At 35.8% G+C, this 24682-nt stretch overlaps 1 protein-coding gene across 3 annotated transcripts in view; it reads left to right on the top strand.

Moving 5' to 3' along the window:
- Positions 1 to 10038: 10038 nt before the first annotated feature.
- LOC105217953 (tyrosine-protein kinase Dnt) overlaps positions 10039 to 24682 on the top strand; it is a 150153-nt gene continuing 135509 nt past the window's right edge. For 2 of the 3 annotated variants that reach the window (XM_054227628.1, XM_011193234.3), the window contains exon 1: positions 10039 to 10733. In XM_054227628.1, the coding sequence (XP_054083603.1) occupies positions 10601 to 10733 (133 nt within the window). In that variant the 5' untranslated portion in view covers positions 10039 to 10600. The remainder of the gene's footprint in view (positions 10734 to 24682) is intronic. The other variant, XR_008470468.1, reaches the window with a different exon arrangement.

Below are 24682 nucleotides of genomic sequence, written 5' to 3'. Positions count from 1 at the left end.
TCCTTAGATTGTCTAGTTTTCGCGCAATTTAGCTGTTTTTTTTACGTTCGTTAATAAGGTACCATGTTTGATCAGAAATCCAACACTTTCGTTTGTTCGCTTTATAGCCGACATGCACTTTTTCTGCATTAAGGAATACACTTTTTATCTGGGCCATTCGTATACAGGTGAGCATACCGCAGTGGAGGAATTGCACACCGATAAGTGCAAATTTAACAGGTATGTTATTATATATTTCATACATTTCTAAAAATACTTATAAAGAAATATGTCCAGGCCACTGAATTTTGGTTTGATTGAAAATGGGAGTGACGATCTACGTTTAGAAGTGTGCCCTGATTAGTTCAGGTCAGCTGACGTGCTCATATCCATGATTAAAAAACACGTTGCTCCAGGTACCGTTATTCGAACAGATTGTTGGAAAACTTACGATTACTTATCCAGTAACGGGTGTGAGCATCATCGAGTTAATCATAGCGACCCAGACAACCCATTTGTGGCTGAGGACGGTACACATACGCAGCGTATTGAGGCCCAGTGGCGAGTAATAAAACGTTTTTTGTGAAGGATAATTACTACAATCCTGAAAATTCTGCAGACATGGTGGTTGAATACGTATGCATGTAGGAAAACCATTGCGAACAAACACGAAGATCCTTTCGTAAAGCTTTTTGAAGTCATTAAATATATTTATAATAAACACTTTTAATGTAAAAAAAATACTTCATTTTTTCTATTTATTATTTCTTCCTGTATTTGCTGATTTAATTAGGTACATAAACACAATTAAACATACAGTTACTCAAACATTTATCGAATTTTTGCGGTGTGTGAACTTATTCATGTATAAAAGACAGAACAAAACAAAAATCAAATGGAAACATTTTTTATAAGCAAGATTGGAGGTTAACATTTTCAAAAACCAAAACGTATTTCATTCAAACCACAATATTTCGTGCAAGCAAAGGTTGCAGAAAAGCCCTTACTAAAACGTTTTTCGAGTCCAAAAAAATAGCGCTTTTGGACTGGCAAGCAAAAAATCCAGATGTGTACCCTATTGGGTATCTATGGAGAATATTATCCGCTAAGGTTTTTTAAAATGGACGCCAATATAATACCACAAAAGAGTAAAAATGGCAATACAGCTAAAATAGACTTAAATCAGCATGACCACGTTAAAATGTTTGTTTGATACAATGCCATCACGTCTTAATCAAGTCAAAATTCATAAAGAAAAGTTTATTAATAACAGACAACCTTAATTCATCAAAATATTAGAAAAACTAACTATTTTTTTAACATGCACATATGTTTAAATATTTTCTATGAATCATATTTTTACTTCTTATTTTTTTCGCATATACTAAAGGAGTTTCAGTTTATTTTTGCTATGTGATCTAACTATGAATACAAATAATTAAAAAAAAAACAAAACTTCGCTAGGTCCTTTTATTTTAATTTTTTAGTTTGAAGTCGTGCACATATAATTTCTTTACTGAGGTAGGCAACAGAAGAATTGTCAAATGGAGAACTGAAATGTAAAACACAATGAACGTGATTCTTAAAATCGTCATCTATAAAATGATCTAATATAATAGCGCATATTTATAATTAAAATAATATGTTTTGTTACAAAAAGTTCGCCATTTTGCCAACTTTTTTGTTGGTTGGAAAAGTGAAAAAAAAAACTCTTTATATACGACTTTTTTGTACTATTGTTGTTTAATTCCGCCATAGCGGACTTCTCTTTCAAGTTAATACATTTTTCACTTAGAATTTTAAATAATGATTAAGCACTAGCCTTGACTTCAGCTCTTTGTTTTGGTTTTATTGTTTTGTACCACCGTTTGTCAATTTTTCTTTCGTTTTTGTTTTGCTCGCGTGTTCTGGGGTCGTGAGCGCGTCACTCAACAGGAAATGAAAACCCAAAAAAGCTAATTGTAAACGAATGGCAATCTTGTCTTCTATCATATGGGCTTTTCCGTCATGTCGAACGTGACAATCGCACACATTTCAACTAAAGTGTTTTTTAATTTTGACAGTAGGATTTTTAACAGCTTTTTATTAGTCCTACATTTAGGGTTAAGGTTGATTTTGGAACGATTATCATTTTCAAGATAATTGCAAAAAACCAAGGTATTCGCACGGGACAAAAAATGGAGGTCGTTTTGCGGGCAACGATTCAAACACCGATTTCAGCGAATTGTGAGGCAATATTCAATTGTTTTTGATTGTAGAACGTTTTGCACTGGTGCCTTTGAAATTGTATGCATTTCTCCCAAAACATAATTTATAGTTTTTATACTCTCGCAACATGTTGCACAGAGTATTATAGTTTTGTTCACATAACTGTTGTTTGTGTCACCAAGAAATAAAAGAGTTAGATATGGGGTTATATATATATAAATGATCAGGATGCCGAGTGGAGTTGAAATCCGGATGTCTGTCCGTCCGTCTGTCCTTGCAAGCGATAACTTGAGTAAAAATTAAGATATCTTAATGAAACTTGGAACATATGTTCCTTGGTACCCTGAGGAGGTTGCTTTCGAAAATGGCGGTGGCAAAATCGGTCCACTGCCACAACCACAAAATGGCGAAAACCGAAAACCTATACAGTGTCATAACTAAGCCCAAAATAAAGTTATGAAAATAAAATTTGGTACAGAGGATCGCATTAGGGAGGGCACATTTGGATGTTTTTTTTTTAAGTGGGCGTGACCCTGCCATCAAATAGGTTTTTTCTATATATATTGCAAACCAAAAAAACTGTATAAACCAAACTTTCTGCAGTCGGTTCTCTTTCGTACGAAACCACACACCATGAAAATAGTTGAAATGGGATAATAACCACGCCCACCTGCAATACAAAGTTTATATTGAAAATGACTAAAAGTGCCTTAACTCACTAACGAAAAACATCAGAAAGACTAAATTTTACAGAAGAAATATCAGAAAGAAGCTGCACATATCTCATATCTATCTACCATATCTCAGGAACTACTCGACCGATTAGAATGAAATTGATGACAATTGTGGAATATGGGCGATATCTAAATTTTTTCCATCTGATTTGTTCACTTCATAATATATACATTAGGAACCATCTTCATTGAAATAAAAGTTTGCACAAATACTGTATATGATCTTTGGTATCACTTTTGAACAAATTTTCGAAATCGGAGTATAACTTTTCAATACCCCGGATATCGGATATGAATAACTCATTGCCTAAGGGTAATTTTTCACCGAAAATATAGGTAAATCTCTCAGATATGTTAATGTAATTCATTCCCTTTGAATTTTTTCTTATAACAGTTTGTCTCTGTACCAAAATTTGTTAAAATCGGGTCAGAACTTCCCCCATATTCCATATACCTAATTATAGGTAATATAAAATTTAAGTGAGCGTATAGTCTTCGATATATTGTATCTTGGTGGTGAAAACGAGTGAATCGGTTCAGGAATTACCTCAGTCCCCATATACTATTTATGATGATTTTCGTTATTCTATTGAACTTTATGCCGAATATATGGGTCGAATTGTGTTATCTTTGTAAAATTACATCAATAAATTGCGAGAGTATAAAATGTTCGGTTGCACCCGAACTTAGCCTTTCTTTACTTGTTTCTTAATTAAATATTTACCACATTCGCACGGGACATTTGGTTCCATCATAATATTTATGTTGATTATGTTGTTATAATACGGAAATTATGGAATGAAAATAGTATTATGAATAAGAAGCAGCTTTTACTTTTTGACTATATTAACAAAAGAAACGCAACTGAAAAAAAATTTAAAACAATTTTATATTTGTGGCCTAAATATTACAGGCATTTAAGCGGGAAAGGCACTTAAGCGGAGGCTCTTGAGCGGGGAATTTTATATGTAAATTTAGAGAAAAAACAACGATGCCGCAAAATATGATAACTTAAGTGGTAAAGGCACTTAATCGGGGATCATTGTATATGATAATAAAAGAGCAAAAACTTACAGTTATTTGCGATCGCAGACTTTCTTCTACATTTTATTTTGCTCTTTGTGCCCTTAGAAAGCGCTTACACATACCAAAATTCAATGCATAATATGTTTCCTTAAAAATTTACTAAAAAAACAAAAAGCAGAAATATCGAAATGAGAAAAATAGCTCTTGAGTGACTAGGCCTTCGTATATTTCAAAATGGGTTAAGAAGAAATTTAAAACGTATTTAATATAGATAAATTTAAATATTTTCCTATACCCGACCATGCCCGCTTTATCCCCGAAATCGTGGGATGAGATTATAAAGTTTTCCCAAACTAAAAATTTCTTATAAAACTGAGAATTACTCCTTATACAATTAACCCACACCCAATCTTCCACCATTGTGTTGCATCACTTTCCTTACATACTGCAGAATTTAATGGTTTGCCGAGGATTTCAAAGCCATTTAAAAGCAGGATACTTGAGCAATTGCGCAAATGTTGAGACAATGACAACGGACGGGAGTTGAGAAAGAATTAATTGTTCGTCGGCAATCTAAAATCCTTAAAGATGCAAGGGAAATGTTAAATGAACCAATTTCATCTCCGGTTCTCCTTTACAATGTGAAGGTAAATGATTCATTCGTTTGTCTTCGCCACCTACAGTGGTGGTCTCCGCTTCCGGGGTTTCCCTTTCACATTTCATTTGTGTATTGTCCTTGTCCCGTTTAGTGTACGGTTATACGAACGTGACTGGCGTACTCGTATTTGATTTTATTTGCACACCCCTGCAGAAAACCGGTGTGAGCTCTGCTTTAGTCCCCTTTCCATTTTCGTTGTGACCCTCAAGCAGTTTTAGAAAAATTGTGTAATGTGTTCAAGTGTTTGCACTGCATGCGTTGCAAGTGTTGCATTGACATTGAGTCGAGTTTTATTTCATTCTGTCAGCGCACCACCACTACCGCCCAGCGCGACAACTCGCTGTTGCAACGTTCCGGTCTGTGCCGGGTGTTTGCTTTGTTCATTCTCTCATTCATTTGTTTTTATTTTTATTCTGGTTTTATTTTGTTCGTTTGTTTGTTTACGCACGTAGGTAATTGGCCGAGAGCCCCTTAAAACGCCACTGATTTTGTTGTTGTTGCAACTTCATTACAGTCTGCTGTTGCCACGACGGTCGAAGTTGAACGTCAAATTCCTGCTCTGACAGCGTGTCCACCCATTCGTCGTTGGAGTCGTCAACATCGTCGTCGCAGTAGTAGATGGAGTTTTAGTTCATAATCCTTTTCTAATTAGTTTTCCATTATCCTTATAGTGCATGATGGATTTGTGGTTAATAATGATGTCACTCGTACGGAACTATGAAGTTCAACTCTGCCTTGTAAACTGTGCGAGTATATTTGGACAAGAGAACTTATGCTGCAAACCTTGTCCGAGAATTTCTGATGGTTGTTGCTTACAATGTGTCTAGTTTAGGAATTTATATTAGTTCGAAACTATACTTTTGTTTACATAATTTAGCAATGCATCACATAAACAAGTCTGTATGTAGGAAGTACCAATCCTTCCAGCTTTAATGTAGTAAGTTGTACTAAGAAAAATACCTCTACACTGAGTTAGTAAAAAAAAAAATAAACGCTTTTCTGAAACAAAATAAGAAACGGGATCTTAATCTATGTAAGATTTGTTAATAAAGTACAGTTGTTTGATTTACACACGTAAATTGTTCACCTAATGACAGACTAGGTCGAATATTACCTTATTAAATTTCGAGTATATTGCCCAATTTTCAATTCGAACAATGATTTTGGAGATACAGACTGAAGAAGCTGCACGCTAGAGAGTAGCTTAATTGTCAATGCTTTATGCTTTCAAAGTCTTGCACTCCTGCTTCTGAGAGAACTCATCAGCGACTCGGTGTAAGGGAACTGTGGGACGCCATATCAAGCTCCTTGCGTACAGAAGCAACCGAAACTATTGGCTTTTGGAAAAGTAAAAAAAGGATTGTAGTCTCGAAGTGGAGAGAAAACAGACTGCCTACCTTGTAATGTTGCTTTCGACCGCAACACGACTGGGATGGGACAACTTTGAAGTTGTAGATAATTTCGTCGATCTTGGAAGCAGCATCAACAACATCAATAACAATGTCAGCCTAGAAATCCAACGCAGAATCACTCTTGCCAACAGGTGCTACTTTGGATTGAGTAGGCAATTGAAAAGTAAAATCCTCTCTGAACGAATAAAAACCATACTCTACAAGTACCTCATCATTCCCGTCCTACTTTATGGTGCAGAAGCGTGGACGATGTCAACATCCTATGAGACGGCACTAGGAGTTTTCGAGAGAAAGGTTTTGCGGGAGATTTACGGTCCCTTAAACATTGACAACGGCGAATACCGCAGACGATTTAATGATGAGCTGCACGTGTTATACGACGATATAGACATAGTTCAGCGAATAAAAAGACATCGGCTACGCTGGCTAGGTCAAGCGTTACAGCATTGAAAGTGTGATGTCCGCTTATGGAAGCTGAGGAAGAGGGAAACCGCCAGTCAAGAAGAAAAAGAACAATAACGACGAATATTCAAGTACATATATTATATTGTATATTTTTAGCAATGAAGGCACATCTAGCTCACTTATACAACAATTAGATCAAAAAGCTTTCGCCTTCTGAGAAAAGTGGATGTGTTTAATACATGATCCATTACTATTTTAAGTACAATTGGTAAAAAACAAACTAAAACAAAATCCTAATGGTACCTGCAGAGTGGACGATCAGCACAAAGCTGACGTTGTATTTATTGACTTGATTTGAGTGCAATTTGGAGTATAAATTATTAATTAGTCTTTATTTTGAGGACGCTGACTCCGGAATTTCGGTAGTAAGTTTTAATAATTTCGACTCGTTGTTTGATCGTATATCTTTCCATGATGAAATGGCAAATCTTACTGAAGAGAAATGTTATAAGAGCGGGAGTCGTTTGCTGCCCCTATATGTCTAGTTTTGTAGCGTCCCTTTTGAAAAATCAAATTAAAATATTTCATATATAATAATAATATACATAATGAGTATTTATATAAATTCTATTTTTTTTTAACTTTGGATTCAACCTTATGTAATCGCATTTTTCGATTTATATTCGGATATATGCAAACAACTTTTGTATACAAATATTAAAAGATTAAAAAACAAAAGTACACATGTAGTACATACACACGTGTATAATAACAAATTACTCGTAAACTCTAATTCTCGCATCTACTCTGTGGTAAATACCTAAAATTTATCAGCGTTGATCGAAATTAGCTTTCCGCTCGATTTTTAGCATCCACTCTGCAGGCACCCTAAGAGCTTGAAAATATGTTTTTTCAGCAAATAGATTTTTGAAAGAAATAAGTTGATTTCAAATCATACATATATTTTCGATTCATCATTACCACAATATAAAGATCCAAATAGCGCAATTCATTAAATAGGTGGTTTCAGGAACAGGAAACAAAACACGCATTTGAAAAGTGCCATATCACCGAAGAGTGCGCCTTGCTAGTAACTCATTTTGGTTATTTCAATTCTTAAACCACAACAAACAAACAATTCTTAAACCAAAAACAATTAGTCCCTTTATTCCGGAGATATTAAATACTTTAACAGGCGCTCTTCAGAAACAGTGCTTAAAGGTGAGATTATACAGTTAATGTGCATATAGATTTATATCACAAGAAATAATATTTCTCTACAATGACAACAATGACAGAGAATGAATGGTTAAATTTGGCGAATGACTTCGATGAACCTTGGTATTTCCGGTACACTCTTGGTGCAAACGATGAAAAATATATATGGATAAAAGCACCTCCTCATCATTGATCAGACGTATGTAATTATAAAGTGTTTATGTGCAAATATGCATCAAAATATGAGATAATGTACGCAAGGAATGTATGTATGTAAATATTGTTTAGTGATGGAAATCTTTCTTTCCAATGGATTAAAATAAAAATAATATTTTATTATTTACATATGTACATGTGGTTCCGATAAATGACAGGTAAATAATGGGTATTCCCCAATGCGCTGAAATTTTAAGTTTTCTTGGGAAAAAGGAAGATAAACTTTTTCTTTTGGAATTTGGTGATTTTTTATTTCTTTTGTTAGTGAATGCGGTTTAATGATATGTGTAATGAGTTTTGGTCACATGTATGTACATGTTTATGCACAACATTATATCAAAAGCATTTTGCAGAATCCTATTTAAACATTTAACCAGTTTACCAGGAAAACCATTATTTCTTTACAAATGGCCCAATGAGCATTGCGATAACACTGGTGATGTTGCTGCCAATTGGTACGCACCAACTTCAAAATTTTCTATTACAGATTTCTCCAATACTTCTGAGTGGAACTTTAAAAATATATGAGAAATGAGGCAATAAATAAAGATTTTCTTTTGAAACTAAAAAGGTACAATCCCACACTTACATTAACTGTCGTTGTCCTTAGGATTATAACTGGGTCAAGAAATACCATTTCTGTATAATAGAACAGATGTTGTTCTTCGACTACATCAGGCGGCATTCCTAACTTTCTGCATCCGTCCACCTTTATTTTCTCCACCACGTTGGCTGTCTGTTGTTTTATTTTATTTTTTTTTTTAACCCAATGTCCTTTCCGTATTCCTTGGAAATATGCACCCGTACATTTTTTTTTTTTTTCAAATCAAGTCTCTTGCAAGTGGAACTCTTAGTATGCCTGCTGAGTGGACGCTGAAAGCCGAGCCGATCGCATAGCTAATTTCGATTAGTGCTGATCAATTTTTGGTATCGCAGAGAGAATTAGCTCTAAATTCCTTGTATAACAAACGAACTTTTGTTTTTTAATCTTTTAATATTTGTATACAGATTTAATACGATATTCGCAAAACTTTTTTCAATGTACAGTAGTTTTCCGAAATAATGTACGTACTTGAATGTAAAGCGAAACATTCGGTTTCATTTTTGATATGTTTGAAACTAAAATTACAATTTTTTGTATATATATTGTATTATTCTTATAAAAAAATTATTAGAATTAATTATATTAAATATTTATTTATATATACAGTATATTCTCGAAAAGTAAATTCTCAGAAAGTAAATAATCGCGGAAAAGTTAATCACCTTTAAGATTACACATGCACCTCGAAAAAGTAAAATTTACTTTTCAGAGAGTGTGATAAAAAATTCGAAACGAAGCACTCAGCGTTTTTTACGATGTTGCAAAAACACTTACTCTCTTGTTTATCGCGTCTTTTTAGTAAATAAGCTCTCCTACTTGATCCACTGGTTTAAAAATTAAAACGATGCAAATCAGGTGTCAGACTTTTTGAATTGTCGTACAAAAATGGTCAGAAAATATATTGCAAAAGAAAAAAAACAAAAGAATATTCAAGATCTTTTCTCTTCATAATAAATACATACATATGTTTGTATGTAAATGTAAATATGTTTTTCATGTAAATCCATATGTTTTATTGAAGCAAATAAATGAATGATTTTTTTAAGTTTAAAAATGCATTTAATATTATAAAAACAGATAATTTATTTATATATTTGGAAAAGTAAATTATTCGAAAAAGTAAATTACCCAAAATACCAATCGATTTACTTTTCGAGAGTATACTGTATCTATAATTTATATAACTATTTTTTAAGTTGGGATAAATATTTCAAAATATTATAAATAAAATTAATAAATTATTTAATACAAAACTATTTTTCAACGGTTACTTTCAATTCGTGAATATATTAAAATATCGACTCGTTACAGTTTGAATTCTATCTCCTCAATACGTGCTCTGTTCATACGTGCTTTGATAAAACTAATCACGTAAATCACTTCTCCTACGCTACAAATTCTCCTTCCAGTTTATTAACTGTTATAACATTCAACTTTAGCAGATTATTTCCACAAGCAGGTAGTATCCACATTTCCCCTTTAAGTTTCGCTTACTTCACTTGGTTGTCGACCGATGGCGCTGTGCAGCGATAAAATACCACATTGTCGGTTGGCAATGCTGCGCATGAACTGTCAAAAATATCAATTTTAGTTGACAGGGAATTTTCGTAGAAGAAAGGTGTGCGCGAGTGATATAGATAGAAATTGATTTGTTTATGTATTCCAGCTTTTCGTGTTAAAATTCCCCAGCTTTTCGCGTGTTTATTAAACAAAAAGGTGTTTTAGAAACGGCAAACGCGAAGAAAATTTTCAAATATGTGTTTTATGGTGTGTATTTTAAGGAAAAGCTTCCGGTAAAGTGTGAAAATTGTCGATATCGTCGGGCGCAGTCGTGAAAAAGTCAATTTGTTTACATCCCCCATGTCAGCTGAAGTGCAGTACAATAACAGAAACAAAGAAAACAACAAAAGTGTAAAGTGTCAAAAAGCAAAATAAAAAAAGAGTTCACCCGAGTCTGCCATAAATATTTTGTTTACATTTTTAAAGCAAATTGTTGTTGTGCGATTTATGTTTCTTTTTTGCAATGTGCTTCCATTTATTGTGAATTCCAATTCGTTTAATTGGCGTCCATCGCCGACTATTTACAAGTTAATATTGTGCAAAACAATTTTCGGCCTTCTTTGAGGAATTAACGCACAAAATGGCTACAAAAATGTATGGAAATTTTATAACAGTGTCGCTGAGCTTTATATGCTGTCTGCTGCTTTTGTGCTGCAATGTTCAGGCACATCTGAACGTGTATCTCAGTCCACAGGAGGTCATGCGGTTATTAGGTAAGTTCATTCATCTCAGTATAAGCGCCAAATGTCTGTCGGTATATTTGGCGCAGTTGTAGTGATGCAAAGCGAATTTTCTGTCAAATTTAAGCAGCCAGCTGAATTTGAGGTGTGCAGTTGCACATTATCGTTTGTTGTGGTGTGTAAAATATTAACTGCTTTATTTTCTCTCACTTCTTATAAAAACAAGTAAGGAAAGACTAAGTTCGGGTGCAACCGATCATTTAATACTTTCGCAATTTATTGCTATTTTATTATTAAGATAAAAGACACAATTTGACCCATATATTCGGCATAATAGAATAAGTCCAAAAGAAAAACGAAAATCATTATATATGGTATATAGGCTGAGGTAATTCCTGAGCCGATTAAACTCATTTTCATCACCAACATACATTATTACTACGTTTATGCTTCATTTCTACTCGGTTATATTCTACACGGGTAAAACCTATAAGCACAAACGGCAAATACTCTACTCGAGGTAAATTCTGAATTGAATTAAATTGAGGGCTGCCACGTATTATAAATTCGTCCGTATTTTCCAGATATAAGGGGTGTGCGGCATAAATCGGTTGAGAAATTTTGGGCAGAAATGCACGAGCAAAACCGACCACTGACCGACCCAAAAAACTGCGTTTTCTACGAAAACCGACTACCCACTCGTCGAAGTTTTTGCAAAAACCGGTTTTCGCTACACCATCCGACTACCCACAGTGCCACGGGTGGGCCACAAAAAACCGGTGCCGAACAGTAACCAATAACCGGTTACCAGTACCAGGCGTTTGCCGCAAAAATTCGGTAGTAAGTGGGGTAGGGATTTTTAGCGAAAAATTGGCAATTGGGAACCCTGTATATGCAATTTGTCAAAACAATATACACCGGCACAAAAAATCAGCTGATTTGACGTTCAACTTAACTCTAAATCCGTTTATGCATCCGAGTTAACTCGTCTACATACGTAAAAAAAGTGGTATATTCTATCCGAGCAGATCATTTAACTCGTGGTGAAAAAGTGTTTATGCATGTGGGTTGAACTTACCCGTGTATATTATAACCGAGTAGAAATGAAGCATAAACGTAGTATATATCTAAGATTAGACACACTATTAGAAGAAAAAAGATTTCCTCTGAATTAAATTAAGATATCTGAGAGATTTACCGATATTTTCGGTGAAAAATTACCATGGGGCACTGAGTTCTTAAAATTCGATATCCGGGGCATTGAAAAGTTATAGTTCGATTTCGACAATTTTTTCACAAGTGATGCCACTGATCATATACATTATTTATGTAAACTTTAATTTCGCTATTTTCATTGGTTCCTAATCTATATCTATAAAGTACGTGGCCACGTCCATTTCCCCAAAAAAATTATGTCCAAATATGCCCCTTCATAGTGTGATCCTTCATACCAAATTTAGTTCTATAGCTTTTTTTATGGCTTAGTTATGGCATGGGCGTGGCAGTGGTCCGATTTTGCCCATTTTCGAAAGCAACCCTCTCACGGTCCCAAGGAACATGTGTTCCAAGTTTCATTAGACATCTCATTTTTTACTCAAGTTATCGCTTGCACGGACGGACGGACAGACAGACATCCGGATTTCAACTCCACTCGTCATCCTGATCATTTATATATATATAACCCCATATCTAACTCTTTTATTTCTTGGTGACACAAACAACCGTTATGTGAACAAAACAATAATACTCTGAGCAACAAGTTGCGAGAGTATAAAAATATAATTAAATATGTAATTTTTCCAATGATATATATAGCTAAGGTGATACATATTTAGTTAGTTAACTAATCAATTCAGTGCCGGATTATCATATGAATGTGCCATCAAGCACTTTTATGGCTCAACATTTTCAAAGTCATGCTAACAAAGGAAAAGGACATACCTCATATTTTTCAAAAATAACTTGTGAGATATTTGTTCATCTGATTATATCAAGCATACTGGATTAAATTATTTGCGAAATTAAGAGATACAAAAAGTATTTAGTTTCATTGGAATATACTCCAGATATATCGTATGCAGACAAACTGACTCTGGTAGTGCGCAATGTTTTACAACTGACCAACTCGCTCAAAGTTTGCTAGATTTCTTAAGTGAATGTGGAACAGAATTCTAGAACACTTGCAAGCGGCTAGTGCTTCGCTGCAATCATTTGATGAAGACCTTTATACAGGATACACCCATTAGGAATCATTACATTACATCCAAACAATCCGTTTCAATTTTCAGATATTGAGACAAAGGCCAAAGATTTTACTGGCTGTGGATATTATCAGCAACAAACTTCAAGGCGTAGTAAGCTCAATACAAAGTACAACCATTTCACCGACTCTAATACACTCGACGACTTTGTTGAGAAGGAAACACCTGGGCAATGTTTCTATATTTAGGTGTTTTTGGAGTATTTCGTTAAAGGCTGTCGAAATACAGAAGAGATTTTGAAAAATGTCTCAAGTATAGTTAGTGCTTATATATATATATATTTGGCGTAGGAACCGCTTTAAGCGATTATAGCCGAATCCACCAGAGCGCGCCACTCATTCCTCCTTTTTGCTTTTTGGCGCCAACTGGAAACACCAAGTGAAGCCAGGTCACTTTGCACTTGGTCTTTCCACCGGAGTGGAGGTCGTCCTCTTCCGCGGCTTCCTCCAGCGGGTACTGCATCGAATACTTTCAGAGCTGGAGTGTTTTCTTCCATCCGTACAACATGACCTAGCCAGCGTAGCCGCTGTCTTTTTATTCGCTGAACTATGTCAATGTCGTCGTATAAATCGTACAGCTCATCGTTCCATCGTCTGCGGTATTCGCCGTTGCCAATGTTTAGAGGACCATAAATCTTGCGCAAAACCTTTCTCTCGAAAACCCCAAGAGTCGTCTCATCGGATGTTGTCATCGTCCACGCTTCAGCGCCATACATCAGGACGGGAATAATGAGCGACTTATAGATTTTGATTTTGGTTCGTCGAGAGAGGACTTTACTTTTCAATTGCCTACTCAGTCCAAAGTAGCACCTGTTGGCAAGAGTGATTCTGCATTGGATTTCAAGGCTGACATTGTTGGTGTTGTTAATGCTGGTTCCGAGATAAACGAAATTATCTACAACTTCAAAGTTATGACTGTCAACAGTGACGTGGGAGCCAAGACGCGAGTGCGCTGACTGTTTGTTTGATGACAGGAGATATTTCGTCTTGTCCTCATTCACCACCGGACTCATACGCTTCGCTTCTTTATCTAGTCTGGAAAACGCAGAACAAACGGCGCGGTTGTTGCTTCCGCTGTACACTCTTGTAGAAGATTGTACCCTCTCTATTTAGTTCTGCAGCTCGTATTATTTTTTCCAGCAATAGATTGAAGAAGTCGCACGATAGTGTGTCACCCTGTCTGAAGCCTCGTTTGGTATCGAACGGCTCGGAGAGGTCCTTCCCGATCCTGACGGAGCTTTTGGTGTTGCTCAACGTCAGCTTACATAGCCGTATTAGTTTTGCAGGGATACCAAATTCAGACATCGCGGCATAAAGGCAGCTCCTTTTCGTGCTATCGAAGGCAGCTTTAAAATCTATAAAAAGATGGTGAGTATCGATTCTTCTCTCTCGGGTCTTTTCCAAGATTTGGCGCATGGTGAATATCTGGTCCATGGTGGATTTTCCAGGTCTAAAGCCACACTGATAAGGTCCAATCAGTTTGTTGACGGTGGGCTTTAGTCTTTCACACAATACGCTCGACAAAACCTTATATGCGATATTGAGGAGTCTTATACCACGGTAGTTGGCGTAGATTGTGGGGTCTCCCATCTTATGGATTGTGCAGAGCACACTAAGATTCCAATCGTCAGGCATGCTTTCTTCCGACCATATTCTACAAAGAAGCTGATGCATGCACCTTATCAGTTCTTCGCCGCCGCATTTGAATAGCTCGGCCGGTAATCCATCGGCCCCCGCCGCTTTGTTGTTCTTCAAGCGGGTAATTGCTATTCGAATTTCTTCATGGTCGGGTAATGGAACATCTATTCCATCGTCATCGATTGGGGAATCGGGTTCGCCATCTCCTGGTGTTGTACTTTCACTGCCATTGAGCAGGTCGGAGAAGTGTTCCCTCCATAATCCCAGCGTGCTCTGGACATCCGTTACCAGATTACCTTGTCGGTCCCTACATGATAATGCTCCGGTCTTGAAACCTTCTGTTAATCGCCTCATCTTTTCATAAAATTTTCGAGCATTAGTGCTTACAAAGATTATTTGGCAAACAGCCTAGGCGATGAACTACTGCAGTTCGCTGAACTGCTGAAAATACATGTGGCTACTGTTATGAACAGCAAGAAACAAAAGCCTCAGGAACTGCAATTTTTTATCGGATTTCCCAAATATAGAAATTGTTTGGCGCACTTACTTGTCTCTAATGATTTGCTTAATAAGTCGATATTGAAAGTGTTATCTCCAAATTTGCGCATATTAAATCCAGAAAGGCTTTTTTGTAACAGTCTTTCTTTTTTAATAACCTTAACTTGAGAATCTATAGTAGACAAAGGGCTACAGACCCTGCCCTGGCTTAATCCGGTACTGCTTAACATTTGCATTTGTTTGCTTAAAAATATTTAAATTCAATTTCGCACTTCGTACTTGGCGCCAATGCTTTTAAGTGCTGTTTGTGATATCCTTCAACGTTTTTAAGTCGCTTCTTCGTCATTCCGCATACTAGATTGGTTCCGCTGTCAGTTAATTAAACTATGTACACATTTTTACTGTCAAACCTCATTCAAAGTGCAAACTTTTCTGCGCACGTTATTGCAACTGTAATGCGGGCTTGCTGTGTATGCTAGAAGCAGCATAATTGCCTAATATTGCTTGTGCGCAGAAGTTTTCAACTGATTTTTTATGTTAACTTTTTCACGAGGAATGCTAATTCAGAACTATTTCAAAATATTCCACGTTTTGTTTTCATACGCTTTGTTTATATTGACACCCATTGACGGCGGTGACAGGGCAGCGTAATAAAATTTCCAACTTCAGTTGATCTTGGGCCATGATTTTTTACATCATCCGACTGCCGTTACTTTCGGAAGACATTCATCATTGAAATATGCAAAAAAGTGTCATGACAACATTGAAGCGCGCGCATATTTGAGTTGTGTTAAGTAACTCGACACGCTTCTGAAAAATACTTTCCTGCTTATCGGCAGATAGTTTGTAGCATGAAAATATGTATATCTATGCGCGTTGGGGTGTTGTGCCAACATTGAGCCATTCGCTATGTGCATCGAACCCGCACTCTGTATTCACCTACGCCTCGTCCGACGCCAGCGTTGCCACAGCCACAGTTGGTCACGTTTGTCGCACTTGCTCCGCATACTTGCCACTTAGTTTTCCAAGAAACGCTCCAATGCTCCTGAAGTTTTTTTCATGCTCTCCGTATACCGTTTTTTCGCATATCGTTACTTTTTATTTGAGTCTGCGTTTTCCCAGCTCTCCGCTCGCGTCTGCCGGCACCAATGCCAACGAAATTTGTAAGTGTAAACAAGGCAGGCCAACTTCAAGTTGTGTCTTCAGTTTCAGTTCCAGTTCAACTCGGCAATTGAAGCTTGGCGCGCGAGTGTAGTTGTGGATGTCGGTGTCACTGTGGCTGTGCCACAGAAATGGCAGCAAATGCACCTGATTGTGTAAACTTGGAGATGAGCTAAAAGTTGGAGTATTTTCTCAGAACTACAACAATAAAAATAACTCATGCAACAACTGGAAAAAGTAAGGAATACTAATGAAAAGCAACAACAAGTATTTTCATAGTTGGTTGAGAAAATAAAAAGAGAAGAGAAGAAGAGCAAATAACAAAAAAATAATAATAACAGTAACACAAATTAACAACAATTTGAAAATGACAACTAAAGAAAACAACAACAATGACAAACACAAAATAAAGAGAATCAGAATTAAATGAGCAACAACTAAAATTTTCAAGTTGGCGTAGAACAAATAAATGGGGGAAATGAAGTAACAAAATTCAAATTAACCATGAATTGACGACAAATGAAGTACAACAACAATAACAAACATTAATACAAATTTCATTCAGTCGAGTTTGAGTTGGTAAACAGAGTGGCGATTTAGGAAAAACAATTAGTAAAAATTAGACAAAATGCCACATCATCACATCCCTGGCAAGTCTGACACTCATGCACAAAAGTACACATGCACTTGGTTGGAATTACCGATTCCTTGTAGCACATATTGAGTGTACTCTAATAAAGAGCTTGGGTTTATGTAAACAACAATGTATTTTCTGGTTAACATTTGATTGCAGTAGAATGCAAATGCAAGCTCTATTGGTAGTGATTCATTTCGAGGTTCCCCTACTTAAAAAAGAAAAAAACAACAAATTTAAAATTTAATGTGGAATTTATTATCATTCGAGAGAACATTCTTTGACATTTACTTTTTAAAGATTATCTCTTTAAAATGTTGGCCGCGGCTGCGTCTCAGATGGTCCAACCGTTGAGTCCACTGGTTCGACTGGTAATTGATGTATGACACGGGTGATGTTTTGCTCCAAGGTCAGAATTGAAGCGGGATTGTCCGCATAGATCCGCACAGGAAAAAGTCTAAGTGTGTGAAATCACACGATCTTGATGGCAAATCGACCGGCCCAAAACGTGAAATTATCTGCTCACCGAAGTGTTCTCTCAATAAATCCACTGTTTGATGCGATGTGTGAGAAGTGGAGCCGTCATGTTGAAATCAAATGTCGTCGAGATCACGATCTTCAATTTCAGGTATTAAATAGTCGGTTATCAAGGCGCGTTCTCACCGGCATTATCCTTATTTTCTAATAGTGAATGTTGGGTTTAAAGATGGGTGATGGTGCTGCGAATAGTACGCCCAGTAGGCCAATTATGTTGACTATAAGTTGATCGGAGCTCGCGAAACACTTTATTTACGGAACTTGAATTTTCGTAATAAAGTTGAACAATTTGTGAACTTTGTTCAGGCATAAGCCTTTCCATGACGAGCTGCCAAACAATACTGAACAAAAATAACATAACATCTTGACAGGACTCACGTGTGATCCCTCAAAAAAAAAGAAAGAAGTTGAAAAAATTACCTCTACTCGATCTACGATCGATGTTTGTTTGAGTTCCCCCTTTTATTTTGGGCATGAGCCTAGTATGTCTCTCAGAAAGTTTCCAATGGCTCGCAGTTTATTTGGTAATCCTACTAAAAAAAATCCACATGGGATTTCGGAGATCGCAAAGCTAGTGAGGAAAACATTGAGGGGCAGTAGTTAGACTGACTTGTTGTGTATACATTAATGGATGGATGAAACAGACCCGGATTAACACTCCCTCAAGGATGGTCAGCTCGGGAGGATTTCTCAAAATAATCTATTTTATGGATCCATGCCTTAAAGTAATGATTTTTCTTGGCTCCCTACATTGACCGTAGACTGATGAATACAATATTCAATAACGATATACTCTTCTTCTTCTTCTTCTTGACTGGCGTAGACACCGCTTACGCGGTTATAGCCGAGTCCAAAACAGCGCGCCACGTATCACTCCTTCTGGCAGTTTGGCGCCAATTGGTTATACCAAGCGAAGCCAGGTCCCTCTCCACCTGGTCCTTCCTCGGGCACGATTTTAGTTTCTGGGGCGCCAAGATTTGAGTTCACTTTTAGGTAAATTAGCCCATTCGAACAACATGACCTAGCCAGCGTAGCCGCTGTCTTTTTATTCGCTGGACTATGTCAATGTTGTCGAATAATACATACAGCTCATCGTTCCATTCGTCTGCGGTATTCGCCGTTGCCAATGTTTAAGGGACCATAAATCTTCCGCAAAACCTTTTTTTCGAAAACTCCTTGTGCCGTCTCATCGGATGTTGACATCGTCCACGCTTCTGCACCGTAAAGTAGGACGGGAATGATGAGAGACTTGTAGAGTTTGGTTTTTGTTCGTCGAGAGAGGACTTTACTTTTCAATTGCCTACTTAGTCCACAGTAGCACCTGTTGGCAAGAGTGATTCTGCGTTGGATTTCCAGGCTGACATTGTTATTGCTGTTAATGCTGGTTCCCAGGTAGACGAAATTATCAACAACTTCAAAGTTATGACTGTCAACAGTGACGTGGGAGCCAAGACGCGAATGCGCTGACTGTTTGTTTGACGACAGGAGATATTTCGTCTTGTCCTCGTTCACCACCAAAATTTGCCAGAATTGTTAAGAAATAAACAATAAATAATAGATTACACATCTGGACCTTCAGGTTATAGTGTAGTGTTTGCAAAGGGCAAAAACTTATGTGCATATGAACTTTATACGGCGCTTACGAGCTACTAACGACATTCGCCAGACATTCGAACTTTAGCCGCATAGTGATAAAATGCGGTGTCTTGGGCGCAACATCTCTCAGCACATACCATATGTCACCTCAAATACACAATAAATATACCATTGCGTACGATATTTTAAAGTTGTGCGCCGTTTTTATTGCCATTCAGCGGCCAGCGCTGTGCATTTTGTAGCATTTGCATTTTCCAGCTACTTTTTTACTAGCTTCGGTTTGGAAGGAAATTTATGACGCCTCGCTACACAATGACGCGACAGGGAAGCGCGGCGCAACAGCCAAAAAAAAATATTCTAAAATTCTTTTGACTTTCCCTGCCGTGCATGTGTGCGTATTTTACGCGTTTATGTTGCACATTAATGTCTTGCGGGTGCTCTGTCTACTGCCGGTGCTCGTGGCGTTGCCGCTGTAGCTGTGTTGTTTTTGCTGTTGCAGTTAAAAAGTCATTTGTTGTTGCCTCTTTATTTTTTATTGATTTGTTTAATGAAGATGCAGTTAAATTGGTGACAATTTCCTCTTCATTTTCCTTCGCCTTCTTTTTATTGAGTCGGTTTTATTGTCGCCGTTGCTGTGCGTGCAACGGCCACCGTCTGCCTCTCTCACTCTCTCGGCCCACATTAAGTCATAAAGTGTGCAACTAATTATGCATTTAGCATTTACTGCTGCATTCCAAATTATTTAAATGCGTTCAATTCTTTTTGTGTGACTGTTTTTATATTTTTCTCCAACACTTTATTTATTACTTTTTATCATGAAATTTATTTTAATGCTTTTACTTACTTATAACTATACATACAAACATACATAAGTATGTCGATATGTGTGTTTGTAGGACTATTTTCCATGAAATTATGAATACTTAGTTTTCGCCGGATATTTTTCTGTTTTCTACGCTATTTTGTTGTGGATGGAAAGTGTGTCTTTATGCACGCCAGTCACGTGCCACGCTGCACTTTGCAATGGGTGACAAGCGTTGGCTTGTTGGTGCGTTGCCCAACATAAAGTTGTCACTATTTTTCTACCAAATAATTAAATATACATTTATGCATATAAATTTGAATAAAGGGGTCCAAATGAAGGGGTAACAAGTAAAAGCTGTTCTATGTATGTATATATGCGTGTAAAAACCTTAATTTTGAGTAGCGCTGCTTTGCAATAATATTTTGTTTATTTAAATGTGTTAATTGGATTAAATTATGCTTTTAAAATTGTGTTATGAAATTAATTCAATTAAAGCATTTTCATAAATTTAAACGATTCTGCATAAATGTGCTGTTATTTAAAAAAGGAAGTAAGTAATAGTACTCCCCCCAATCAACATAGATGCATAGAGCAATGTAATTGCATGTAATTAACCAGATGTGATAATGTGGGTATGATCTGATGTACACTTGGGGATATATAATTAAGCCTATAAATGAAAAAAAATATTCCTTTAATAATAATATGAATCCAATTATTCATTATATCCTTTTTTGTGATCATATAGAGAGCTTTCTGAAAAAAAAATTCCACCTATCTATTATAAATTGATTTTGTCTGATATCTCTTATGACGATTTATATTATTTCTTATAGTTTATCAGTATTAAATTTTAACTACCAACTCAACAAGTTGCATTTTTTTAATTGAAAACAAGGGTAATTTTATAATTTTTTTAATATATATAATCGTATATTTCATTTAAACAATTAGCATATCAAAGATTTACATATTTAAACAGTATTTTGTAAAATTTTTATTTGAAAATTCCGAAAAATCAGCCATTGGTACCTGATCTCCCTTGACGTGTCCAAAAAACAAAGCTCGTGCCGTGGTCAGCATAACTCATTATTGGTTGATCGAAAATCAATAAACCAAAAATATTTCGATAGTACATGAACTGCTTTCATGCAGTTTTGTGCGATGAAATCAATTATAGAAACTCGATCCCTATCATAATACCACACTATCACTACCACGTATCACTATGTTCATTCATTTAGTACTTAAGTCATTCATATATACATAGATAACAATGAATTTCAAATAGTTGAACTCTAAAGCCCCTGATTCGATATCTCTTTGGTTAATGAAAATGTTGCACATTTATTTGAACAAGCTGCAAATCCTACCACTCGTGTAAAACAACAGCCAGCCACAACTGCTGACAAAACAACTGCCATTTAGAGGGCATTGCACCGTGTGTGATAATTTGTGCGAAATATTGTGCACCCTCCAAGTAGCACCCACACTCACTCAACTGGAAGCCTGCAGTAACAATGCTGTTTGAACTGCTTCGATTGATTAACAATTGCACACACGTACCCATCTCTCCTTGCTCTTCCCTTATTCGCTTTAATAGCGACATTCGCTGACTGCAAGCTGAATCTGCTGCATCAGTGGTAAAACTGATAACCTTTTGTCAACCGCATAGGAAGCATCTGCCGCCTCGAATTATTCTGTTGCATTCGTACAGCATTGGGAGTAAAGCCGTCATTCAAAGTGAATAACGAATCACAAATACGCGGTCGCGACATTTGGCCTGGTTTCGCTGCCCGTTTTATGTATGTGTGAATGCGGTTTAATGCATTTGTGTGCATGAATAATGAAAAATATAACTTTGCAATGAGATGCAAAACAGTTTTTAATTGGCAGCAAACGATATACTACTTAGTGAATCAGACTGCCATGGCTGGGTGCACATATTGCGCGCAAATGCGCCACAAAGAAACCGTGATAAGAAGATTGCTTCGTTCAGCTAGCGGTGTTCGCGTTTATTTCTACAGCTTTCGCATTAGCTCTAGTGAATTAAACGACATGAATGAGTAATTAAATTTCCTTTATATAACGTTACTAACACAAGTAGTAAAATAGGAACTAGTAACGGTATCTATATAGTTTTTTATATAAATGACGGGTCTAATATGATACAATGAGGAATAAGTTCCAGTTTTAATCTAATTAATTCAAATCAATCCGAGTAAAATTCTAAGGGGCATGCTACACTTTCAATATTTATCGTGATATTTGGATCGCAATCTATATTGAATATTGATGGATTGCGGGTAAATACTTCGCGACTGCTAGACGTTCAATATTTATACGATGCTAGTTGTGTTTTTACAAGAAAAAATATTCAAAAAATGTATATGTTTATTTTTTCGTACATTTTATTTTATAAAATGTCTGAAGAAAATCGAAGAAAATCATGTTTGGCTCTTGTTTTTCTCCCACAGCAATTCATAATATGCATCCAATGTTTAGACATTTTCAAAAAAACCTTTGGCAGATGAGTTGCATAGCTCTGGCAAAGATTCTACTGTAAACATTATAATTCATGTTCATTTTATGAGAATAAAGTTGATTTTAAAATTTTGGCACTATTGTCTTTCATCAATTCGGACTTGTAAATCACAAAATGTGCTACACATTCAATATTCATCACGCGATCCGCGATCCAATATCTGGATTTCAAAATATTTAAATATTTTGTGATATCGATCGTGATCCATCAATATTGCATGTTAAACGTTCAATAAATATCGCGATACAGGAAATATCACGATATATATAAAAGATAAACCTTTTGGAAATTCCGCCCATTAGGCCACACAGTGAGACAACGCCGGCATAAAATACAAGGAGTCATTGTAGAGCTCTGAAACTTTGCACAGGTTATTTTTGAGACAATTCCAGTTTAAAAAAAAAAAATTAAGAAAATTCGCCCACTTTTACGCCCACCTGCCATACAGTCGAAATTTGTAAAATGCCGTATTGTCCGTAATACTTTAGGTATAACTTTCAATTTTGGTATACTTGAATGTTATATAGTTACAAACATTATTTGAAATCAAAATTGAACTTTGGCCCACTTTTAACCCCATCACCCATACTACCTCAACATAAAAAGTGCCATATTTTCTAAAATATATTAAATACAACATTCAAAATCTATATTACTGAAATTTATATCATTTAAAATATTTCATGCAAAATTTACAATAACACGCCCACTAATACGCCCACCTCCCAATGAAATGCAATAAAAAAACAATATTTTTTTTTCATGCAATCAATAATTTTTTAACATCATCATGGTATTCTAATTTTTTCAATTTGTTTCTCATTCTAAATGAATTAATATAAAGATCTGATGATATTTGCAAATAGTGCATTACATCTTCATTCGTAGAAATACGTGAATTTTTACGAGAATGGAATAGCCTACAGTTTCTATACTCCTTATTCAAAAAACTGGTTTGGCTCAGCGGATGGAAAAAATGCCCAAAAACCAACAACAACCAAAACCAAAATTATGCTTACTATATTAGGCTGCTTATGAGCTTTGGACAACAAAATTATAATGCAAGAGACTATTTTCTATTTTCTTGCCAGGCGACAAGCGGCACTACAATATAACAATTAAACTAACCACATTAGAAAGTGATCATAACACAACTTAGATAAGAACAATATCTTGCACTATCAATTTAAATTAAAAATTATGCAACTATCTAACCCAAAGTCAATTACCTTCAACAAAATTATCTATCAAATTAATAACGTAAATAAAATTTATGTAAACAAGAATATTTTTATTAAAACATAAATGATCTTTAAAGCATAATTCTGAATAACTAACGAAAAACAAATGTAATTTATTACTATTCTCTTGCACAATAAGTGAATAGTAAACAATTAAAAAAATAAAAGTTAAAAGTAGTAAACATGCTATTGCATGCTAACATACGTATAGCGACAGAATGTGCGCGTTACGTACTTTTTGTAGTTTTTTGCTATATGTCCTTTACTTTAAATTAAAGCTGAGATTTCAAGCTTTCATTTGGTATAGGTCTGCACCTAGGGCGAGGGGTTGCTCTATATTTCCTAGGCCATTGAAAATGTAAAATGTTCAATTTTTGCACCACAATTCTGTTGTTAAGAAAAAAAAATTGTGTTTTTTTTTTTTAAATTTATTTTTTCATTTACTCATTTTACAATAACTAAATTAATTAAAAAAATACTTTAAAGTTACATTTATTATGTATTTTTATTTTAATAAGCTTTTGATTATTACATATTGAACTAACATATTTCAAGCGCGTTGGCATACCTCAACTTTGACTTGCTCTAGACCAAAAAGTAATGAAGATATGAGGCTGAAATTTCAGGGAATTGTTACTCCTATATCTGTTAATATACTGTGAAAATTTCATTCAAATTGGACGACACGTCAAAAACCATTTTTTGCCGCGGTTACTATTGGGCTGTCTCACTGTGGGCTGTCTCACTGTGGGCTGTCTCTCTGTGGGCCACCCCAGTTTGAATGTAAAACTTTAAGGGGCTATACCAGTGACACTCAAAAAATCGATTGTTTTGTGTTTTGCTTATTCGATAGTTTATACTTTCAAAAATATACTGTGAAAGCGGTAAGGTCGTATATTGAATAGTTTTTGAATGGCAGCGTTTTAAAGAGCGATTGGTCGCACGTATTATATAAGTCCTATAGTTGAAATTTTAAACGCGTTTTTCTCGACAATAAATTTTTCAAAATTGCTGACATCATAACTCAACGAGAAATTGACCGATAGACTTCAAATTTAAACTGAGTA

The sequence above is a fragment of the Zeugodacus cucurbitae genome, chromosome 3, assembly GCF_028554725.1.
Source record: "Zeugodacus cucurbitae isolate PBARC_wt_2022May chromosome 3, idZeuCucr1.2, whole genome shotgun sequence".
Classification (NCBI taxonomy): domain Eukaryota; kingdom Metazoa; phylum Arthropoda; class Insecta; order Diptera; family Tephritidae; genus Zeugodacus; species Zeugodacus cucurbitae.
The sequence above is the reverse complement of the archived record's forward strand: the minus strand, read 5'-3'. Positions and strand labels throughout refer to the sequence as shown.